General features: G+C 39.5%; 1 protein-coding gene across 1 annotated transcript in view; it reads left to right on the top strand.

Moving 5' to 3' along the window:
* Positions 1-18,921, top strand: part of LOC120943817 (zinc finger protein GLIS3-like) — a 158,202-nt gene that overhangs the window by 102,196 nt on the left and 37,085 nt on the right. Inside the window, exon 5 of the mRNA XM_040357368.1 lies at positions 15,189-15,352. Coding sequence (XP_040213302.1) covers positions 15,189-15,352 — 164 coding nt within the window. The remainder of the gene's footprint in view (positions 1-15,188; positions 15,353-18,921) is intronic.

Genomic DNA, 18,921 nt, shown 5'->3' with positions numbered 1-18,921 from the left:
CAATGCCCACCAGTGGTGCCAATCAGTGCCTCATCAGTGCCACCTAGCAGTGCAACTTACCAGTGCCGATCAGTGTGCCCATTGTTGCCACCCATCAGTGCCCATCACTGCCACCCATCAGTGCCCATCACTGCCACCTATCAATGCCCATCACTGCCAGCTATTAATTCCATATATCAGTGTCACATCTCAGTGCCCACCAGTGTCACCTATCAATGCCCTTCAGTGCCACCCATCAGTGCCCACCAGTGCCGCCTATCAGTGCCCACCAGTGCCACCTTATTGGTGCCCATCAATGCAGCCCATCTGTGCCCATCAGTGCAGCCCATCAGTGCTGCCTCATCAGCGTACATCAATGAAGGAGAAAAATTACCTGTTTGCAAAATTTTATAACAAAATATAAAAATGTATTTTTTTTTTTTTTAAATACAGTATTTAAAAACATTTTTAACAAAAAATTAAGACCGCAGAGGTGATCAAATACCACAAAAAGAAAGCTCTATTTGTGGGGAATATTTTTTATTTGGGTACAGTGTTGTATGACCGCGCAATTGTCATTCAAAGTGCATCAGCACTGAAAGCTGAAAATCGGTCTGGGCAGGAGGGGGGTTTAAGTGCCCAGTAAGCAAGTGGTTAAAAAAAGGGGAAATCGGCACTTTGCTAAAACATAGCAAACATTGCATGAATTTTAGCCTGGAGAATGTAAGGGCCCTTACACTTTTCTATTAAGGTGTGTGTATTGTGGTGCAATTCATTTTTAATGCCACTCCAGTGCACTAACTCAGTTGACAATGCATGTTAATGTGTGACAAAATGCATGTTAATGTGCACTTGTTAACCCAATGCCTCAGAACGGCAAAGTATGAATGGGCCCTACTAAATTCCCCCTTATAATTGTTAATTGTAAGAGGGTCCTTGAATTAAAAGCATTTCCTGTTTTATAAGATCTATACGAAAAAGCTTTTATAAGATCTATACGAAAAAGCTAATATTCATTTGTTTCCATATGTTTACTGATGCTATGTTTAATGTAATCTTAGTATGTTACAGTTAAGTTACGAACAAAGTTAGGTCATTACAAACATATGGATGTGCAGTAGTTGCTAACATTAAGCATCTGCAGTACTCGTGTGTATTCTCATGTAATGCTTGACATTAATTCAATGAATTTCCTGGAAGTAGGACTTGATTAGTGCCTGAATTTTCTATACTATAGTCCCATAGCAGTGACATTATATAATGCATGGCATGATCTTGTGCTATTCTGCTTAGTATACATCTGCAATGGTTTTGAAAGCCCTCACCTTTGCAGGGAGCATATGACTCAGTTTGATGTTACGTGAGTGCACTGATGGGTTTTGGATAATCTGCATAATATAAATTCTCAATAAACTGTATATTGTCATCTGAACATAGAGAATAAGACTGTGTGTTATACTGCATTCAAGAACCTAGAGTTTTTTACAACAGTGTTTTATGATGCAATACAGTATGATATAATATGAAACATATGCCTTGAAATTGTTTTCTGTATTGACAGCAGCAATTTTCAAACCCTGAAAACATTTTGCAGATTTGGGGATTACATAAATTAGCAATGGTTATTTTGTAAATATAGTATACCAACTTAGTACCAATCATTCAAATGTAGGGTAGGCAGTTCTTGCCATAATGTGCAATATCACACAGCATACTTCTACATTATGACAGACTTACCTATGGATTTGCCCTACTCCAGCACTCACACAGCTCCTTTTTCCCTGTCACTACTTCACCCCTTTTTTGCTGCCAATTTCTCCTCCGTTTTTTTGGGGTCTGACATCTGGCTACTGGGCAGTCACTGATGATGTAAATTTTGCAGATGTTAGCTAAACTTTTATCAGCCTGTCACCCAGCTCTAGTCTGACCATCTTGCATAAGCTGGGAATGGTCTGGGAGTGTACACTGCACTGTGCATGCACCACAAGCAGTATGCACAAGAAAAAAAAGAAAAAGAAATGACACACACAGGCATTCCATAAAGGTGTACCTCCTAGATGTTTTTTGTTTCTAGTTTAGTTCCACTTTAATGCAATTTTAAAACTAGTGGCATGAAGGTCATTGCTCGGGCACTTCATGTTATAGGCCAGGGATATGCAATTAGCGGACCTCCAGCTGTTGCCAAACTACAAGTCCCATGAGGCATAGCAAGACTCTGACAGCATCAAGCATGACACCCAGAGGCAGTGGCATGATGGGACTTGTAGTTTGGCAACAGCTGGAGGTCCGCTAATTGCATATCCTCTGGTCCATCCCCGACGACGTCTTACGACGAAACGGACGTAGGAGTGACCAATGCGCAGCTCGTCATCGCCTGTACGGAAGAGAGCCACACACACGGCGAACAGCTGTTAGGATTCGATTGACCGCACACGCTGTGTTTATTCTACTGAATTGTAAGTGCAATACTTTACATTAAAGACCTTTTACTCGCAGTACTTCACCATGGAGCATCTTTGTTCTTCCCTTCTTTTTCCCTAATCATATGAGCGTTCATTTCTCATTCATTGGAGTTTGAAGCTGCCGATTTGATTCTCCCCTCCTTTTCACCTGCTGGATATTAGTCTGCTTGAGAGGACTATAAATTTCTCTGGGCTCAACTGACCGCTGTAACAAACGGTCAGTGGATCTGGTAAGCAGATTGGATTTTTACCACACTGGTGTTTTCTTTTGGTGGAAGATTATCAACTTCGTTTTTTCACTATTGGACACTTTATGGACTGTTATTTATATATTTTTATTATCACTTTCATTTTTATCACTTCATTATATTGAATATTCATTTTTTTTGGTATTCATCTTTTCATTTTGTTCACACATTTTTGAAATTTCACATATTAATTAGCGCTGTACCTTCTTTTTGTATGTATATTTTTTTTGCTTTAGGTATTTTGAGCAATAGGTACTAGCTGCTTTGTCACCTCATCATATTTCAATATATGCTCTTCACTAGATAGCGCAGTGTTTTCCTAGGGTTTTTCCCAAGGTTTTTTCCATTTATCCCTGTTATAGGCTGACAACACTCTCTCCCTGTCTTCAAAGTTGTGCTCCTGCATTGTCACTTTGTCCCACAGGTTTTGGTTGTAGGCTGTTTCAATGCATGTAATGCAGGCATGGTCCACAGTTGTGACTATCAGAAAAACCTACCCTGAAAAATGCAAGTCAGTAATTGCTAAAGTGCCTGCATGTAGGGGTGGCTGCAGTAGATCAGCAACACTAAGGTGCAATAAAGGGCCAAAAGAAATTATTATTATTTTTATTTTATTTTTAAATTGCAGTTGTTTTTGATACACATCATGTACATTTGGTTATGGTTAAAATTCTCTTAAGGCCTCATGCACACAGCTGCTGTTAAACTCACATTTTTGTGAGTTTGAGCGTTTTATTTTTTAACTGCCCTTAAACTCCCCTCTATGTTATCTTGTGTCCATGCACACATGGATGTTTTTAGCAGTTTATCAGCAGAGTAGTTAATGGGCTGTTGTCTGAACATTCAAGAGCAGTTCTTCTGACCACCAAAAAAATGCTGAAAACCTGAAAAACGCTCAGAAACGCGCATAAACTCTAGACACATTTAGCACTTCAGTGGTTATTTATTTCAATGGCCATAATAAATTAAAATATTGGCCAATGAAATAAATAAACTCCCAAACTCTGTTAAACCCATCTAAACAGTTTTGAAAAAATGCAGCTTTATAACGCAGATTTTCTCCTTCCAGGATGAATAGCATTTACAAAAACCAGTGTGCATGGGACCTAATTATCGGGTTTATTTGTATTTACAGTTATTTTTTTGCAGTTATGCTAAAATAATTGTATAGAGATAAAAGGCTTCTATCGTAAGAGGGAAGCTACGAATAAACCCTAACACGTTGCTGTTCTAGATTCAAACTTTCCATTGCTTCAATGTCACGAACTGGGGCATAAATGTTGTCACAAATACATATGTAAAATGTGAATAGTTGGTGAGTTTTTGTGTTTAAAACAGATGCTTGGCTAGTAAAGAAATTCTACGAAAGCATCAAACAGAGATAAGAGGACAGGAGGCTTACATTATCTATCATCACATTATGAATCAGCATGGAATACTATTCAAGATGGCAAGAACAATGCCTCTGTACCACTAATCCATACAATATGTTCCAATGCCGAAATATAGAGGTGAAAACCAAGGTATTTAGAATATATATATATATATATATATATATATATATATATATATATATATATATATATATATATATAATTATAAATATATACAGTACTGTGAAAAAGTATTTGCCCCCTTTCTGAGTTTTTTTATTTTTTTGCATATTTGTCACACTTAATGACAGATCATTAAACAAATTTTATTATTACATAGAGATTATCCGAGTAAATATAAATTGTAGTTTTTAAATGATGGTTCAATTTTTTAAGGCAAAAGAGCTGCCCAAACCTGCCTGGCTTTATGTGAAAAATAAATTGCCCCCTAAACCTAATAACTTGTTGTGCCACCCTTGGCGGCAACAACTGCACTCATTTACGATAATTGGTAATGAGTCTTTCACATTGCTGTGGAGCAATTTTGGCCCAGTCTTCTTTGCAGAATTGTTTTAATTCAGCCACATTGGAGGTTTTTCCAGCATGAACGGCCTGTGTAAGGTCATGATATAGCATCTCCATTGGATTTGACACTGTTGTGTTTCCGATCATTGTTCTGCTGCACTTGAGCTTGATTGAGGTCAGGAACTGATGGCCGGACATTCTCCTTTAGGATTTTCTAGTAGAGCTCATAATTCATGGTTCCATCAATTATGGTAAGTCGTCCAGGTCCTAAAGCTGCAAAGCAGCCCCAGACCATCACGCTACCACCACCATGTCTGACTGTCGGTATGATGTTCTTGTTATGAAATGCTGTATTAGTTTTATGCCAGATGTAATGGGATACACACCTTTCAAAAGGTTTTTTTGTCCCATCAGTCCACAGAATATTTGCCTAAAAGTCTTGGGGATAATCAAGATGTTTTTTGGCAAATGTGAGATGAGCCTTTGTTTTCTTTTTGGTCATCAGTAGCTTTGGGCTTGGAAGTCTCCCATGGATGCCATTTTTGCCCAGTCTCTTTCTATTGTTGAATCATGAACACTGATCTTACCTGAGGCAAGTGAGGCCTGCAATTCTTTAGATGTTGTTCTGAGTTCTTTTATGACCTCCTGGATGAGTCATCGTCATGCTCTTGGAGTAATTTTTGAGGCCGGCCACTCCTGAGAAGGTTCTGTACTGTTCTAAGTTATCTCCATTTGTGGATAATGGCTCTCCCCGTGGTTCAATGGAGTTCCAAAGCCTTAGAAATGGCTTTGAAACCTTTCCTAGACCGATAAATGTTTGTTTCTAATCTGTTTTTTTTAGATTGTGGCATGATGTGTGGCTTTTTTTGATCTGTTAACTGGCTTCACTTTGTCAGACAGCTTCTATTCAATGCGATTTCTTGATTCAACAGGTCTGGCAGTAATCAGGCCTGGGTGTGGCAAGTGAAATGTAACTCAGCTTTCAAAAAAAGGGTGCTTAATCACAGTTCATTCATGATTCAGCATGGGAGGGGGCAATTGCTTTTTCACATTGGGCCAGGCAGGTTTAAACAGCTTTTTTCCCTTAATAAATGAAATAATAATAAAAAAAAATTGTATCTTGGATTTACTCGGGTTATCTTTGTGTAATATATTGACGATCTGAATTATTTAAGTGTGAGAAATATGCAAAAAATCTAAAATCAGGAAGGGGCAAATACTTTTTCACAGCACTGTATGTACAGTATCTCACAAAAGTGAGTACACCCATCATATGTTTGTAAATATTTTATCATATCTTTTTATGTGAACACTGAAGAAATTACACTTTGCTACAATGTAAAGTAGTGAGTGCACAGCTTGTATAACAGTGTACATTTGCTGTCCCCTCAAAATAACTCAATACACAGCCATTAATGTCTAAACCGCTGACAACAAAAGTGAGTACACCCCTTAGTAAAAATTTCAAAATTGGGCCCAATTAGTAATTTTCACTCCCCTGTGTCATGTGACTTGTTAGTGTTACAAGGTCTCAGGTGTGAATGGGGAGCAGGTGTGTTAAACTTGGTGTTATCGATCTCACTCTCTCATACTGGTCACTGGAAGTTCAACATGGCACCTCATGGCTAAGAACTCTCTGAGGATCTAAAAAAGAATTGTAGCTCAACATAAAGATGGCCTAGGCTATAAGAAGATTGCCAAGACCCTGAAACTGAGCTGCAGCACGATGGCCAAGACCATACAACTTTTTTACAGGACAGGTTCCACTCAGAACAGGCCTCATTATGGTCGACCAAAGGAGATGAGTGCACGTGCTCAGCGTCATATCCAGAGGTTGTCTTTAGGAAATAGACTTGCTGTCAGACGTGCTGCCAGCATTGCTGCAAAGTTTGAAGGGGTGGGGGGGGGTCAGCCTCTCAGTGCTCAGACCATATGCCACACACTGCATCAAATTGGCCTGCATGGCTGTCATTCCAGAAGGAAGCCTGTTCTAAAGTCGATGCATAAGAAAGTCTGCAAACAGTTTGCTGAACACAAGCAGACTAAGGACATGGATTACTGGAACCATGTCCTGTGGTCTGATGAGACCAGGATAAACTTATTTGGTTCAGATGGTGTCAAGCGTGTGGCGGCAACCAGGTGAGGAGTACAAAGACAAGTGTGTCTTGCCTACAGCCAAGCATGGGGGTGGGAGTGTCATTGTCTGGGGCTGCATGAGTGCTGCCGGCACTGGGGAGCTACAGTTCATTGAGTGAGCCATGAATGGCAACATGTACTGTGACATACTGAAGCAGAGCATGATCCCTTCCCTTCGGAGACTGGGCCGCAGGGTAGTATTCCAACATGATAACGACCCCAAACACACCTCCAAGACGACCACTGCCTTGCTAAAGAAGCTGAGGGTAAAGGTGATGGACTGGTCAAGCATGTCTCCAGACCTAAACTCTTTTGAGCATCTGTGGGGCATCCTCAAACACTCCTCCAAGACGACCACTGCCTTGCTAAAGAAGCTGAGGGTAAAGGTGATGGACTAAGGAGGGGTAGAGAAAGGAAGTGCCACCTAAGTGCAGTATTAAAGAGGTTCTAATGACACATACAAAACACACTTACAAGAAGGTAAGGAAAGAAGGCTCATCTGTAACATCTTGTAGTCCTCGTCCCGGATCCATGGGCTGCTTAGAAGTGAAGATAGCAGAATGTGTGGAGTCTTCAGGCTTGTCCTGTGGCCATCAGGATGAGGCCTGTTCCAGCCTCACGAGTCACGTGACGGGTCACGTGATTACTTCCGGGGAACACTTCCGGGAGGAGGGTCAGACAGGGAGAACAAATGCTGATTGGGCTACACACTCTGAGCCACTGCTCCTTCTATTGGCCTTCACTTCTAAGCAGCCCATGGATCCGGGACAAGGACTACAGGATGTTACAGATGGGCATTCTTTCCTTACCTTCTTGTAAGTGTGTTTTGTTTAATGTGTCATTAAAAGAACCTCTTTAATACTGCACTTAGTTGGCGCTTCCTTTCTCTACCCCTCTTTTGTTTACCACAGAGTCAGCTCATTGAGGACAGCAGCCGCCATTGAACAGCCACATCACCTGTATTTTTAACCATTGAACTGCCTGTTACTATTATTTCTAATGGACTAATCGCCATACCCCTACTTATACATGCAAGTTGTATCTGCGCTGACAGTTACCTCTCCTATTGTAAAGGTGATGGACTGGCCAAGCATGTCTCCAGACCTAAACCCTATTGAGCATCTGTGGGGCATCCTCAAATGGAAGGTGGAGGAGCGCAAGATCTCTAACATCCACCAAATCCGTGATGTCATCATGGAGGAGTGGAAGAGGACTCCAGTGGCAACCTGTGAAGCTCTGGTGAAGCCCTAGAGGGTTAAGGCAGTGCTGGAAAATAATTGTGGCCACACAAAATATTGACACTTTAGGCCTAATTTGGACATTTTCACATTTAGGGGTGTACTCACTTTTGTTGCCAATGGTTTAGACATTAATGGCTGTGTGTTGAGATATTTTGAGGGGACAACAAATGTACACTGCTATATAAGCTGTACACTCACTACTTTACATTGTAGCAAAGTGTCATTTCTTCAGTGTTGTCACACGAAAAGATATAATAAAAAATTTACAAAAATGTGAGGGGTGTACTCACTTTTGTGAGATACTATGGCCCAGATTCACAGAGTGTGGGCGCACATTACGCCGCCGTACCGCAAACGCCGTATGCCACGCTGGTGTAGCGCAGAGAGGCAAGCATTGAATTCAGCAAGCCAGAGCTCCCAACGCTGCACCAGCGTGGCGTGGGATTCGAAAGCGTACGCCGGCGTAGGTGGAAGTGGGCGTGACCCATGCAAATGAGGCGTGATATCATGCAAACGATGGGCCGAGCGCCAGACAGATACGTATCACGAACTGCACAAGCGCCGTGACATGGACGAATCCCCCTGCACCTGCTCACATCCACGTCGGAACAACTGCCTAAACTACGCCGGATCACTGTGTATGGCGTGAACTTAACCTACGCCCAGCCAGACACACGTCCAACGTAAACTACGCTGGCTTGTGTTCCCTGGTGCAGACCTTTGCATGTCTGCTGCTGGGTTGCACCTCCTTTATGGGGCATAACTTTATGCCGGATGTACAACTTACGCGCACCTCTCGTAGCCTGCGTCGGGCGCACGCAGGTTCGTGAATCGCCGTATTTCCATCATTTGCATGTTTGAATGGCTAATCAATGGGAGCGGCACCATGCACCCAGCCTAAATGTGCGCCCACCCTACGCCGGCGTAAGCAAGCTACGTCGGCGGAGTGTAGCCTGGTTTTAGGTTTGTGGATCTTGCGCACAGATACGACGGCGCACATTTGCACTTACGTCGGCGTAACTTGTTATACTTTGGCGTAAGTGCTTTGTGAATCTGGGCCTATATATATACATATATATATATATATATATATATATATATATATATATAAAAAATATATATATATATATTGTATATGCACACTCTATATACATATTTAGCGTGGCAAGTTTTGTAAACTTCACTTACATTTCATTCAGTTTTTTAGCCTCCATTCTAGATTTTCTTTGCTTTTCACAAAAGAATGTTAATCTACAGTTCATTTTTTTTCTCCCTTCTCAGACACTAAACTAAATAAATCTGCAGTCTTCTGAGTAAATACGCTCTGATTCATCCAGGGACAAATCTAGATGCAAGTTTCTTTATAGCACAATTGTAGTCACATATGTGAGTAAGCACAGAATGCAAAGACGTGATTCATAAATCATTGTAAAGTCTACAAAATTCTAGTAAGAGAGGCTTGTCTGGCAGCAGAACACCCTGTCTTATCATCTTACTTGAATGTAGGCTTACTCATAAGCTTCTTGAGGGAGCATAAGAACATGAAATTAAGAGGAACTCTGTGAAATGGGAATGGAATGCATGATCCCCCCCCCCAAAAAATTGCTTTTAAGACATGGAAATGTAATCAAGGCAAGAAAATATCTCATATTTGAAAATGTGTTGCTTTACTTACTTGCCTGTAAAATGTACTGTGTACACAAGCAGTCTGACACTCTGTAATCAGCTCATGGTCACTGCGTGTAAATGACTTAACCTGGGTGTAAAACAGTGTAATATTCAGAACTGTGTACACTTTGCTGCTCAGTGGCACTGCTGGATTGTCATAATTCATCATTCATAAGGATTTATTCATATCACCTAACATTCAGCTTAATGAAAGCTGTTGAAGAAGTACTGATTTAACCCCCGTGAAGTGTTCCACTTGGCTTGCCTTGCACTTTAGAGATAGGCTTGCCAGCTGCCTTCTGTTTTTGTTTAATACATTGTGCTGTCCAACTGAATCTGAAACAGCGGCCTACAAAATAAAAACCACAAACAGCAACTAGCAGGGCATTCCCATAAACACACAAAGAGCCTTATATGGGGTGCAATACTGGCTTGTGTTGTAATAAAAATTCACTGTAATTCTAATGTGACTGTATGTTTCATAGTACTGATGCATTTCAATGTTTTGTTGTGCGTGCTATGTTCCATTTAGTATGCCAAGTGGTTTTCCTACCATCAACTGCTCTTTTATTTCAAATTTAATTAGCAATTTTAGACTGTAAGCTAGTTTTGTAGCAGGAACTCTTTACTGTATTTTATATAATGTCATACAGTATACTGTGTACTGGAAGTTAGTATGTATATGTTGTTTATTGTTATGCCCTTGTTTGTTAGTAGTGTTTTGTGAAGCACTTGGTACATATTTAGTCCTACCTCAAATGTACAATTGTTAATATAATACCCATTAGTAGATATTTTTCTCAGATTCCTGGATGAAATGTTTTTTGACTCTTAATGTCCATTAGAAACTAATCGACGCTCATTTATAATGGATTCTCCCACAAGCAGGGGGGAAAGGGTTGCAGAATTAGGGTCCTCGGTGTGACTTTTAATGATAACTTGCATTGCATTGGATCTGTCCTGAGTCTGGTGTGTTTTTCCATTTAATAAACATCTGATGTGTCGAGGCTGTTCTGTCTGTATGCATTTCTGCGGTTTTATACCTGTGTCTTATCTGTCCTGCAATTGTGGTTGTTAAGGTTCTCTGCTGTCACTAGCGAGTTCTGGTAAGGCTGTATGGGTTTATCAGTACTGACTCTCAAAGTTCATCCTCTGTGTGTTTAGGCTAGGATCTTCTGCTTGTATATCCTAATCTGATCTGTAGTAGCCTGTCTGTTCATACTGATTTTGTCTTCTGATTCTGTTTTTCTTTCTACATTGACATTAGCCTGTTGCTCTTGGTTATACCCTGATTGTACTTGTATATTTGTTGTATACTTGTACTCTATTCCATAACAAATCTGTTGTCCCTTAAGTGGTTCTGGCAAAAACCTGAAATCCCCAGTCCATTCGCCCTGATGAGAACCACTTTCGTTCACCTGTCAAAGGCATCAACTCCTTTTTGCCCTGATTCTGAACCTGCTCCCCTATGTGTCTATAATATGTTCAGAGTTCTGTTCTTGCTGTGCCCTGGGTTCTCGCTATACTCCTGCTATTAGGTCTTTCTACACTGGGAGTTCCCAAAGATAGAGACTGTATGTTTCCCCATTGTGTGTCTGTGTTTTTGTCTGATGCTTTGCTCTTCTAAACCAGTGGTCTCCATTGCCACATTGGTGTCAGTGTGGGGGATTTGTCCCCATCATTAGTGTCAGTGGGGGGGAATTATGTGCCATTGTTGGTATCAGAGGATGAAATAGTTGCCTATGGGCCAGATAAATCCAAGCAAATCCTTTAAATAATAAATTAGGCACAATTACTCTCACTGAAACCAACAATGGGGAATTATTTTTTTCTCACTGATGTCGGGACCTTTTCTACTCCCATTTGCCACAGTCTGGCCCTCCTAAAGTCTGAAGGCCAGTAAACTGGCCATTTGTTTAGAAAGTTTGCAGACCTCTGGTCTAAACCACAGAGACTTTCAGTTAGGTACTTAACTTGCTTCAAAAAAACATACATGATCTGTGATAAAGAGAGTAGATTGTAGCATGCTTTAGAAATGGGTAAATGCCAACAATCAGCATTATCAGTTAACAAATCACCCCTTTTAAAAGTATGTTGAATGTTATATTTACTCATTTGATATATTGATAATATATATATATATATATATATATATATATATATATATATATATATATATATATATATATATATATATATATATATATATATACTAGTAGAGGGGTTCTTTGGAACACTTACTAGCTTAATTTACAGCAACTGGTGTGTTTTCTTTTATAAGCAAGCAAAATGTAGTACCATTTCTTGCTCTCTCTAGACTCAGACCAAGAAGTAATAGAAATTATTGCAGTGAAATATTAATGGATGGACCCTGGAACTAAGGCCGCTATTCTGCATCATTCATTATGAGTGGTATTAATAGGAGGTATTTTAACAACAATTCTTCCTTTTAGAAATTAATCGGATAATGAGGAACAGGAAGTCATTGGACTTTACTGAAAAATCATCAAGATGGCTTCAAACATCACTGTTATAAAAAGCACAGTCAAATCCATGACCAAAATTAAGAAGATATTGAGTCCAATGAAGCTCCATTCTTTTTTTAAATCTTATTTAATAAACAACACATACACAATTTTAAATTGCCATGTCTTCATACAGTAGTGTTGTGAATTTATAAAACTAAATAGTACAAGCATACAGTCCTCAAATAGGAGAAAGATAATCTGAGCATCTATTACTTTAATATGTCGGGAAAAAAATACTGTCTATTTTCATTTTTCTAAAAACTGCCTAGAGGTTCTACAGCAATACTAGAACGGCACTCTGGTAAAGGTAAACTTTTTGATAAATACAGCAATGCAAGCACTTCAAAAACACTTCAAAGTGACATCAAGACCTCATTCTAGTTCTTAAGTATGATTGAGGGATCATAATGGTTTGAGGCCGCTTTGCTGTCTCAGGGCCTGGGCAGCTTTCAAACCTTGATTCTTGATATACCTGGAAATTCAGAATTGTATCAGAAAATTGTACAATAAAAGGTTAAGCTTTACTTCTGCAGTTTAAAAAAAAGTTTGGGTCAAGCAACAGACTAGTGATATCACACACATAGGAGTACTGTAAATGTATGTTAATAGTAGATATTCAGTATTTTAGAATGACTAATGCTGCGTACACACGATCGGATTCTCCGATGGTCTAAAATCAGATGGATTTTTTCATCGGAATTTCATTCAAGCTGTCTTGCATACACACTGTCAGACTAAATTCTGATCATCCGAAACGCGGTGACCTAAAACACTACGACAAGCCGAGAAAAATGAAGTTCAATGCTTCCGAGTCGACTTGATTCTGAGCATGCATGGATTTTTCTCAGATGGAATTCCACACAGACGATCGGAATTTCCCATCTGATTTTTTTCCATCGGAAGAATTTAAAACATGTTCTATTTTTTTACTCCGATGGGGCCCAAACACGATCAGAATTTCCAATGAAACAAGTCCATCTGACTTTTTTCATCGGAAAATCCGATCGTGTGTACGCGGCATAAGCCATAATTTTGACCTCAGTCATATTTAAATACTGGGAAAATACACCTGAAGTAAAACAGACCTGTTTACAGGAAGGACCAACATGTCTTCTAACTGCTTTGTAAGTCTGATCAGCAGTTGCAGAATGCATTTGCCTGATGTTTTTGCCAATAATGCTAAGTTCACACTTTCCTTAAAAGCAGGCCTTTGAGAGGCGGTAAACACCCCTCAAATCCCTATGCACATGATACAATAGACAGCACACAGTGCTGTTCAAACTATAAAAACATGAAGCGTTAGCGTTGCATGGCTTCAAAATTAAAGCCTTATGTCGAGTCAGAAGGCATTTGAAACCTTTCAACGCTTCCCATTCAAGTCTATGGTAATGCTTGGCAAATCCTCTGGCAGGCAGTTGCGGTTGTGGGACATTAAGATTAGTTAATTTACTGTAATGGTGTAGGCATTTGTGGAGCAGTTTTAACTTGCCTTAACGCTCATCATGGAAAGATTATATGAATGTTTACTTTTACCAAAAAAGTTGAAACTCCTCTAGGGTTTGTTCACACTTGACTACATTTCTAATGCTTAACAAATGCTCCTCTAGCTTTTGTATGGACGTTAGACATGTACATTCATTTTTGTCCGAATGTATTTTCATCCAAATTTTGGGGGTTTTAACAAACGATAACGAAAGCGCAGAATCTGAAATCCGAAAGATCACAAATAAAAAAATGCTTTATTTTAGAAGCCATGCCGGCAGAAATCCAAATAATTTTAATGGTTCACAACCTTTTTCTCTAAATTGTTCATGTTAAAGTAGCCAACGGGGATGCTGATGGAAGCTTGTAAATCTATTCTTGTATTGATGCTTTACTGTTACATTACTTTTGGTTGGTGTGCCTTGGGCCCTAACATTGAAAGGCTGTGTCTACAGGGCATTATCATTCTACTGTTCTACTGTTCTACTATTCATTACAGTGCAGGATAATAACTACAGTTTTTATTCATGTATCCCAGCAGGAAGAGCAATCTTAACCCACAGGTATTTCCATGCATTTGCTTCCAAACCCCCGGTAGTTTCCCAATGTTGGCGTATAGTTGCCTAAATTAAGTGACATCTGTTAAGGATGCATATGTTTGGAGGACAGTGCAAGACAGACAACACTGAACAGTTGTGGACAATGTGCAGGGCCACTTATCACCTTCTGTTGTACGTTCATCATATATATTTCTTAATAAAAGACACATGTGGAAGTACTTCATTCCTTTTTCTGAAGGCTGTTTGTTCCTGAACATTACACAATATGAAGAATTATGTACGTCAGCAGATTAACGTAGAGCTCATACATAGCTGGAATACAGTGATGCAGAAGTAATTACTAACCTAGAAATATTAGAGCTGTTTCTTAGTATACATTCTGCTACATAGCACATTTCTAGGGAGCATTAAATGCCGTTTATAGATAGAAGAACAGAGTTATTGCTACAAATGCTCATAAAACAAACACTTTTTGTTTAAACTACTTTTATATACAGTATGTACTTAAGAAAACCTGAACTGTATCTTGACCGCTTGTGGCTCTAAGAGGGACCTAAAAGCAGGGGCTGACGATGGACCAGATCAGACTTTTCTTCAACTTGGTGTGCTATACTGACTATATGTAAAGTATTGATACAGTACCATTAACCATATTACCTGTGTGGTTGCTTGCTGGAATAGCAAGGTTTCCTGTGTTGAGGTCCTAAAGTGACTTAAATTGAAATTCCGTTTTTTTTTTATCCCTCTTTAACAATTTTTTCTACACTCCTTGTACGCCACATAATTATTCTAATAGAATTTTTTGGTAATAAGAAACAACAGTTTTTTAAATGCTGATTCCATACCTGTAATAAGTCAATATGCATACTGCTGTAGCACTTCTGTCCTGTGACCAATGAGGGGTATAATGTGTTAATATTTGAATTTTTACTTTTGAGTATTCAGTTTAGGCAATTTACTAGAAATATTGCATTGTTGTCTTATAGATTTTCACCTCATCATCTGAGTCCAAGGAGAATGAATGCTTCCTTAAATATAATGCAGAGGCGAACTCCACAGCCCCTTCCAGGGCAGACAACAGGGGCAAATTACTCAAAGACATACCCAATAGTAAATGCCTCAGTGCAGCAAAATGGCCTTTATGTGCAAGGTGAGTTTTATCAGTGTGATTTCAATTTTATTTGGGTCTTTCATTAATCTGATTAACTATAATACATAATGCCTAAGGAAGTAGCTGTAAATAAAAGATGCTCTCCAGAAATGTGACCAATTTTAAATTGTCAAGTAGCATGAAGGTTAAGCCATAAGAGTCAACACAGACATTTAAGAATGGTGAAAAATCTTTGCTGATTTGGTGATATTTTATTTTTCAGAGAAAATAGATCAGTTCTTTCACTGTACATGCATTCAATGAAAATGCAGTTAAATTCAAAACAGAATGGCAATTACATTAGCTATCATTACGTTTGTTGATACAATGCTGACTGTCTATAGCCATTTGAAAGAACAATGCTAAAAACTGTTTGAACATAACATAAACCAGTGCAATTTAGAAAAAAAAAAGAAGAATCTTTTTAGTGGAAAAATACAATGTTTATGGTGTCCTTATGGCTCTGGAAGAATTCAAACAAATTAGGACATGTGTGTTGCCACTCCTCCTTTTAAGCTTGTAGGATCTGACATATCTGAGTCAAATGATGATGATGAAGTGATGGAGATCAACACAGACATAGATTAGCTCCATCTGACTTACAGTGCTCCTAAAGCCGACACTCCGAATAAAATGATATGAGGCACAAAGGGTTTGAATGTTTGGCAAGTTCTAGGCTTCCCTCCTATTCATTAAAGATGACTGGCTGAGAATAGACAATCTTGGCCTCCCTGGTCAGACTAACCCGCAAGTTGGTAAATATTAGTAGTGGGGGTATAATTAGTACCTTTTTCCTGTGCAGATATACTGTGTGTTGGTTTGTTCATATGAGGCCCCGTACACACGTCCGAGGAACTCGACGGGCAAAACACATCGTTTTGCCCGTCGAGTTCCTTGTGAAGCCGCCGAGGATCTCGGCGAGCCGAAATTTGCCATTGAACAACGAGGAAATAGAGAACATGTTCTCTATTTCCTCGCCGAGGTCCTCGTTGGCTTCCTCGGCCGAAAGTGTACACACGGTCGGGTTTCTCGGCAGAATTCAGCTCCGACCGAGTTTCTGGCTGAATTCTGCCGAGAAACTCGGTCGTGTGTACGGGGCCTTAGAGAAGGTTGCTTATAATAACTCCACATTCAGTATTTGCAGAGATGGTTTTCTAGTTTTTGTGTATGGTGAAGTGTTCAAGCTTGTATCTGCTGTAATATATGTTTCTGATTTCTTGACGCCAAGTAGAATGTTTTTTTCGAACTCACTGAAGAGCTGTCTGTCAGAATCTGCTAAATGCACAGCTGTGATGACAAACTAACACCGTCACACATATAAAATATGTCACTTGTGCTAGCCATAGGATACTGTGCTGTTGTGTTACAATGTACTCCAAGAAAGAAAAACAGTCCTGTCAAGCTGTGTGATTCTTTACCGAAGACAACATACCGACTATAATAATAAACACAGGCTCTAAAGCTAGCATCACAATATTCCCTTTACTGTTAAGCTATATAACGTTTAAGGCATAGATAAATGCAGCCAAATGTATTACTATTACATTAACATGTGTAAGCTACAGTAGGTATTTTACTACTCAATGCTTACATACATGTAAATGATTGTCAGTGTATGAAATCTGACTGGAGAAGCTGTCATGGCATTTACATTTTTACAGACAGGATGTTTTTCATATGAACAGATTACCATTACCAACTTCTCTACTGCATGCTACATATGCAGCCTCAAGTATTTAAACACCTTGACATTTGTTTTTTGTTTGTTTACAAACGTTTTTTATTATGGAAAAGGTCATAGTACAAGAATTGAACAGTGGTAGAAGATGTACAAGTGCGGTAGTCATTTAGATTATACATATCTGAGTAAAGACATATCATATGAGAAAATACATATATTAGATTATAAATCCATATAACATTTGCGGAAAAGGATCTGTAGATATGCTTAAGTAGAATAACAGTAGTGGATACTACACCAATAGCGAGGTCTCCCATAAAGTAATTTTTGTTTTGTATATATGCATGGTGTCATATAATGTGTGGTGTATTCTCTCTGATAGTTTGATGTTTGCCATACGGTTAAGAACTTGTGGCCATGGTATGTTGGATGAACACCAGTTGAAAGTAATGGTCCAGTGGATAGAGCTAAATAGAGTATGGATTAGTCTAGAACTGGCTATTGGTATATCTTGTATGGGGGAGAATAAAAGACACATTTGGGGTGTTAGTGGGATCTTTCTGCCTGAAATTCGATCAATCATGAGACTTGCATTGTGCCAAATGTTTTTTAGATGGGAGCAATCCAAAAATATATGTAGTAGTGTCTCATGTGTAGGGCAGCCCCTGAAACAGAATGGGGATGTTGATGGGTAGAATCAGTTGAGTTTGGCAGGGGTGATATACCACCTTATAAAGCAGTTTGGCGGCAGATTCTCTAATGGTGGTAGTTTTGATGCATTTGTGTAGGTTTTCAAAAATGGTATCCCGTTGTTCAGAGGAGAACCGTTTAGGTCTGATTCCCATTGTAGCATGGGGTGTGATTTTTCAGGCATATTGAATTTGTTTAGATTTTTATACATTTTTGAAATTAATCCTTTGTCTCGTGGGGAAGAAATGCAAATCTGTTTGAATTGTGAAAAGGGGGTAAGTAGAGTGAGTGAGTAGTATTTTTGGTAGAAGTGTTTTATCTTTTTATTCACATTTTGTAGGTGCAAGGTCATATTTTGTTTGTAGTTCAGTGAAAGAGTAAAATGTATTGTTATAGGTAAGTGATTTTAGATTTGTTAGATTATGCAGTTTCAATATTGCTAATGAGTTTTGGTTATTATCTAAGAAACACCTTGACATTTAAAGAGGATCTTCACCGTAGAAAGAAAAAATACTGTATTTTTTTTAAATAAAGGGAAACTTACCTGACAGGGGCCAGGCTCTGTCCTCACCTGTCCAGTTCTTCACCGGTCTTTGGGTCCTAGGTGTTGGCATGTTTACCATGAAAAGCCGGCAGTGACTCCTTGCACCTGCACATCCAGCAGTCCAATGCACATATGAGAGCCAAGCTGAGCTCTGTGAATGGGCCCACAGCCTTCTGGGACCTATGACTTGTCCTAGAAGGCTGTGTGCAAAGTGGGGAGAGGGCTGAACTTTTACCTAGATCACCTAGGTGATTCAAACAGATAGTGGGAGCAGTTGGCTATCAAAACCTGGTACTTGCCCCCCCCCCAAAAAAAAAATGATTGTTCCAAATTTGGTAGAGGAGGGGGGAGGAGGACATAAAGGATATCTTCCCCTTTAGGGTGAAGTCCTGCTTGAACTTGTCCCCTGTTCACCACAACACCATCTCTTCATCTGCTCAATTGCATGACTTCTCAAGAGAAACTCCTTTAAAAGAGAGGTATAACCAAGGCTTTTTGGCCATACTTCTCTTCTTGAATACAGGAGTGTGCTTTCTGCACTACTGTGACCAAGATTCATTAGACATCACAGAGCCAGTCCCAAGCTGAGTTGGATCTGCCTCTGTGAGCGATACTGAGAGCATGAGCCAGCCGCTCCTGCTCTCGCCCCCTCCC

The sequence above is a fragment of the Rana temporaria genome, chromosome 1, assembly GCF_905171775.1.
Source record: "Rana temporaria chromosome 1, aRanTem1.1, whole genome shotgun sequence".
NCBI classification, from domain to species: Eukaryota; Metazoa; Chordata; class Amphibia; order Anura; family Ranidae; genus Rana; species Rana temporaria.
This window is presented reverse-complemented; position numbering and strand designations above follow the sequence as displayed.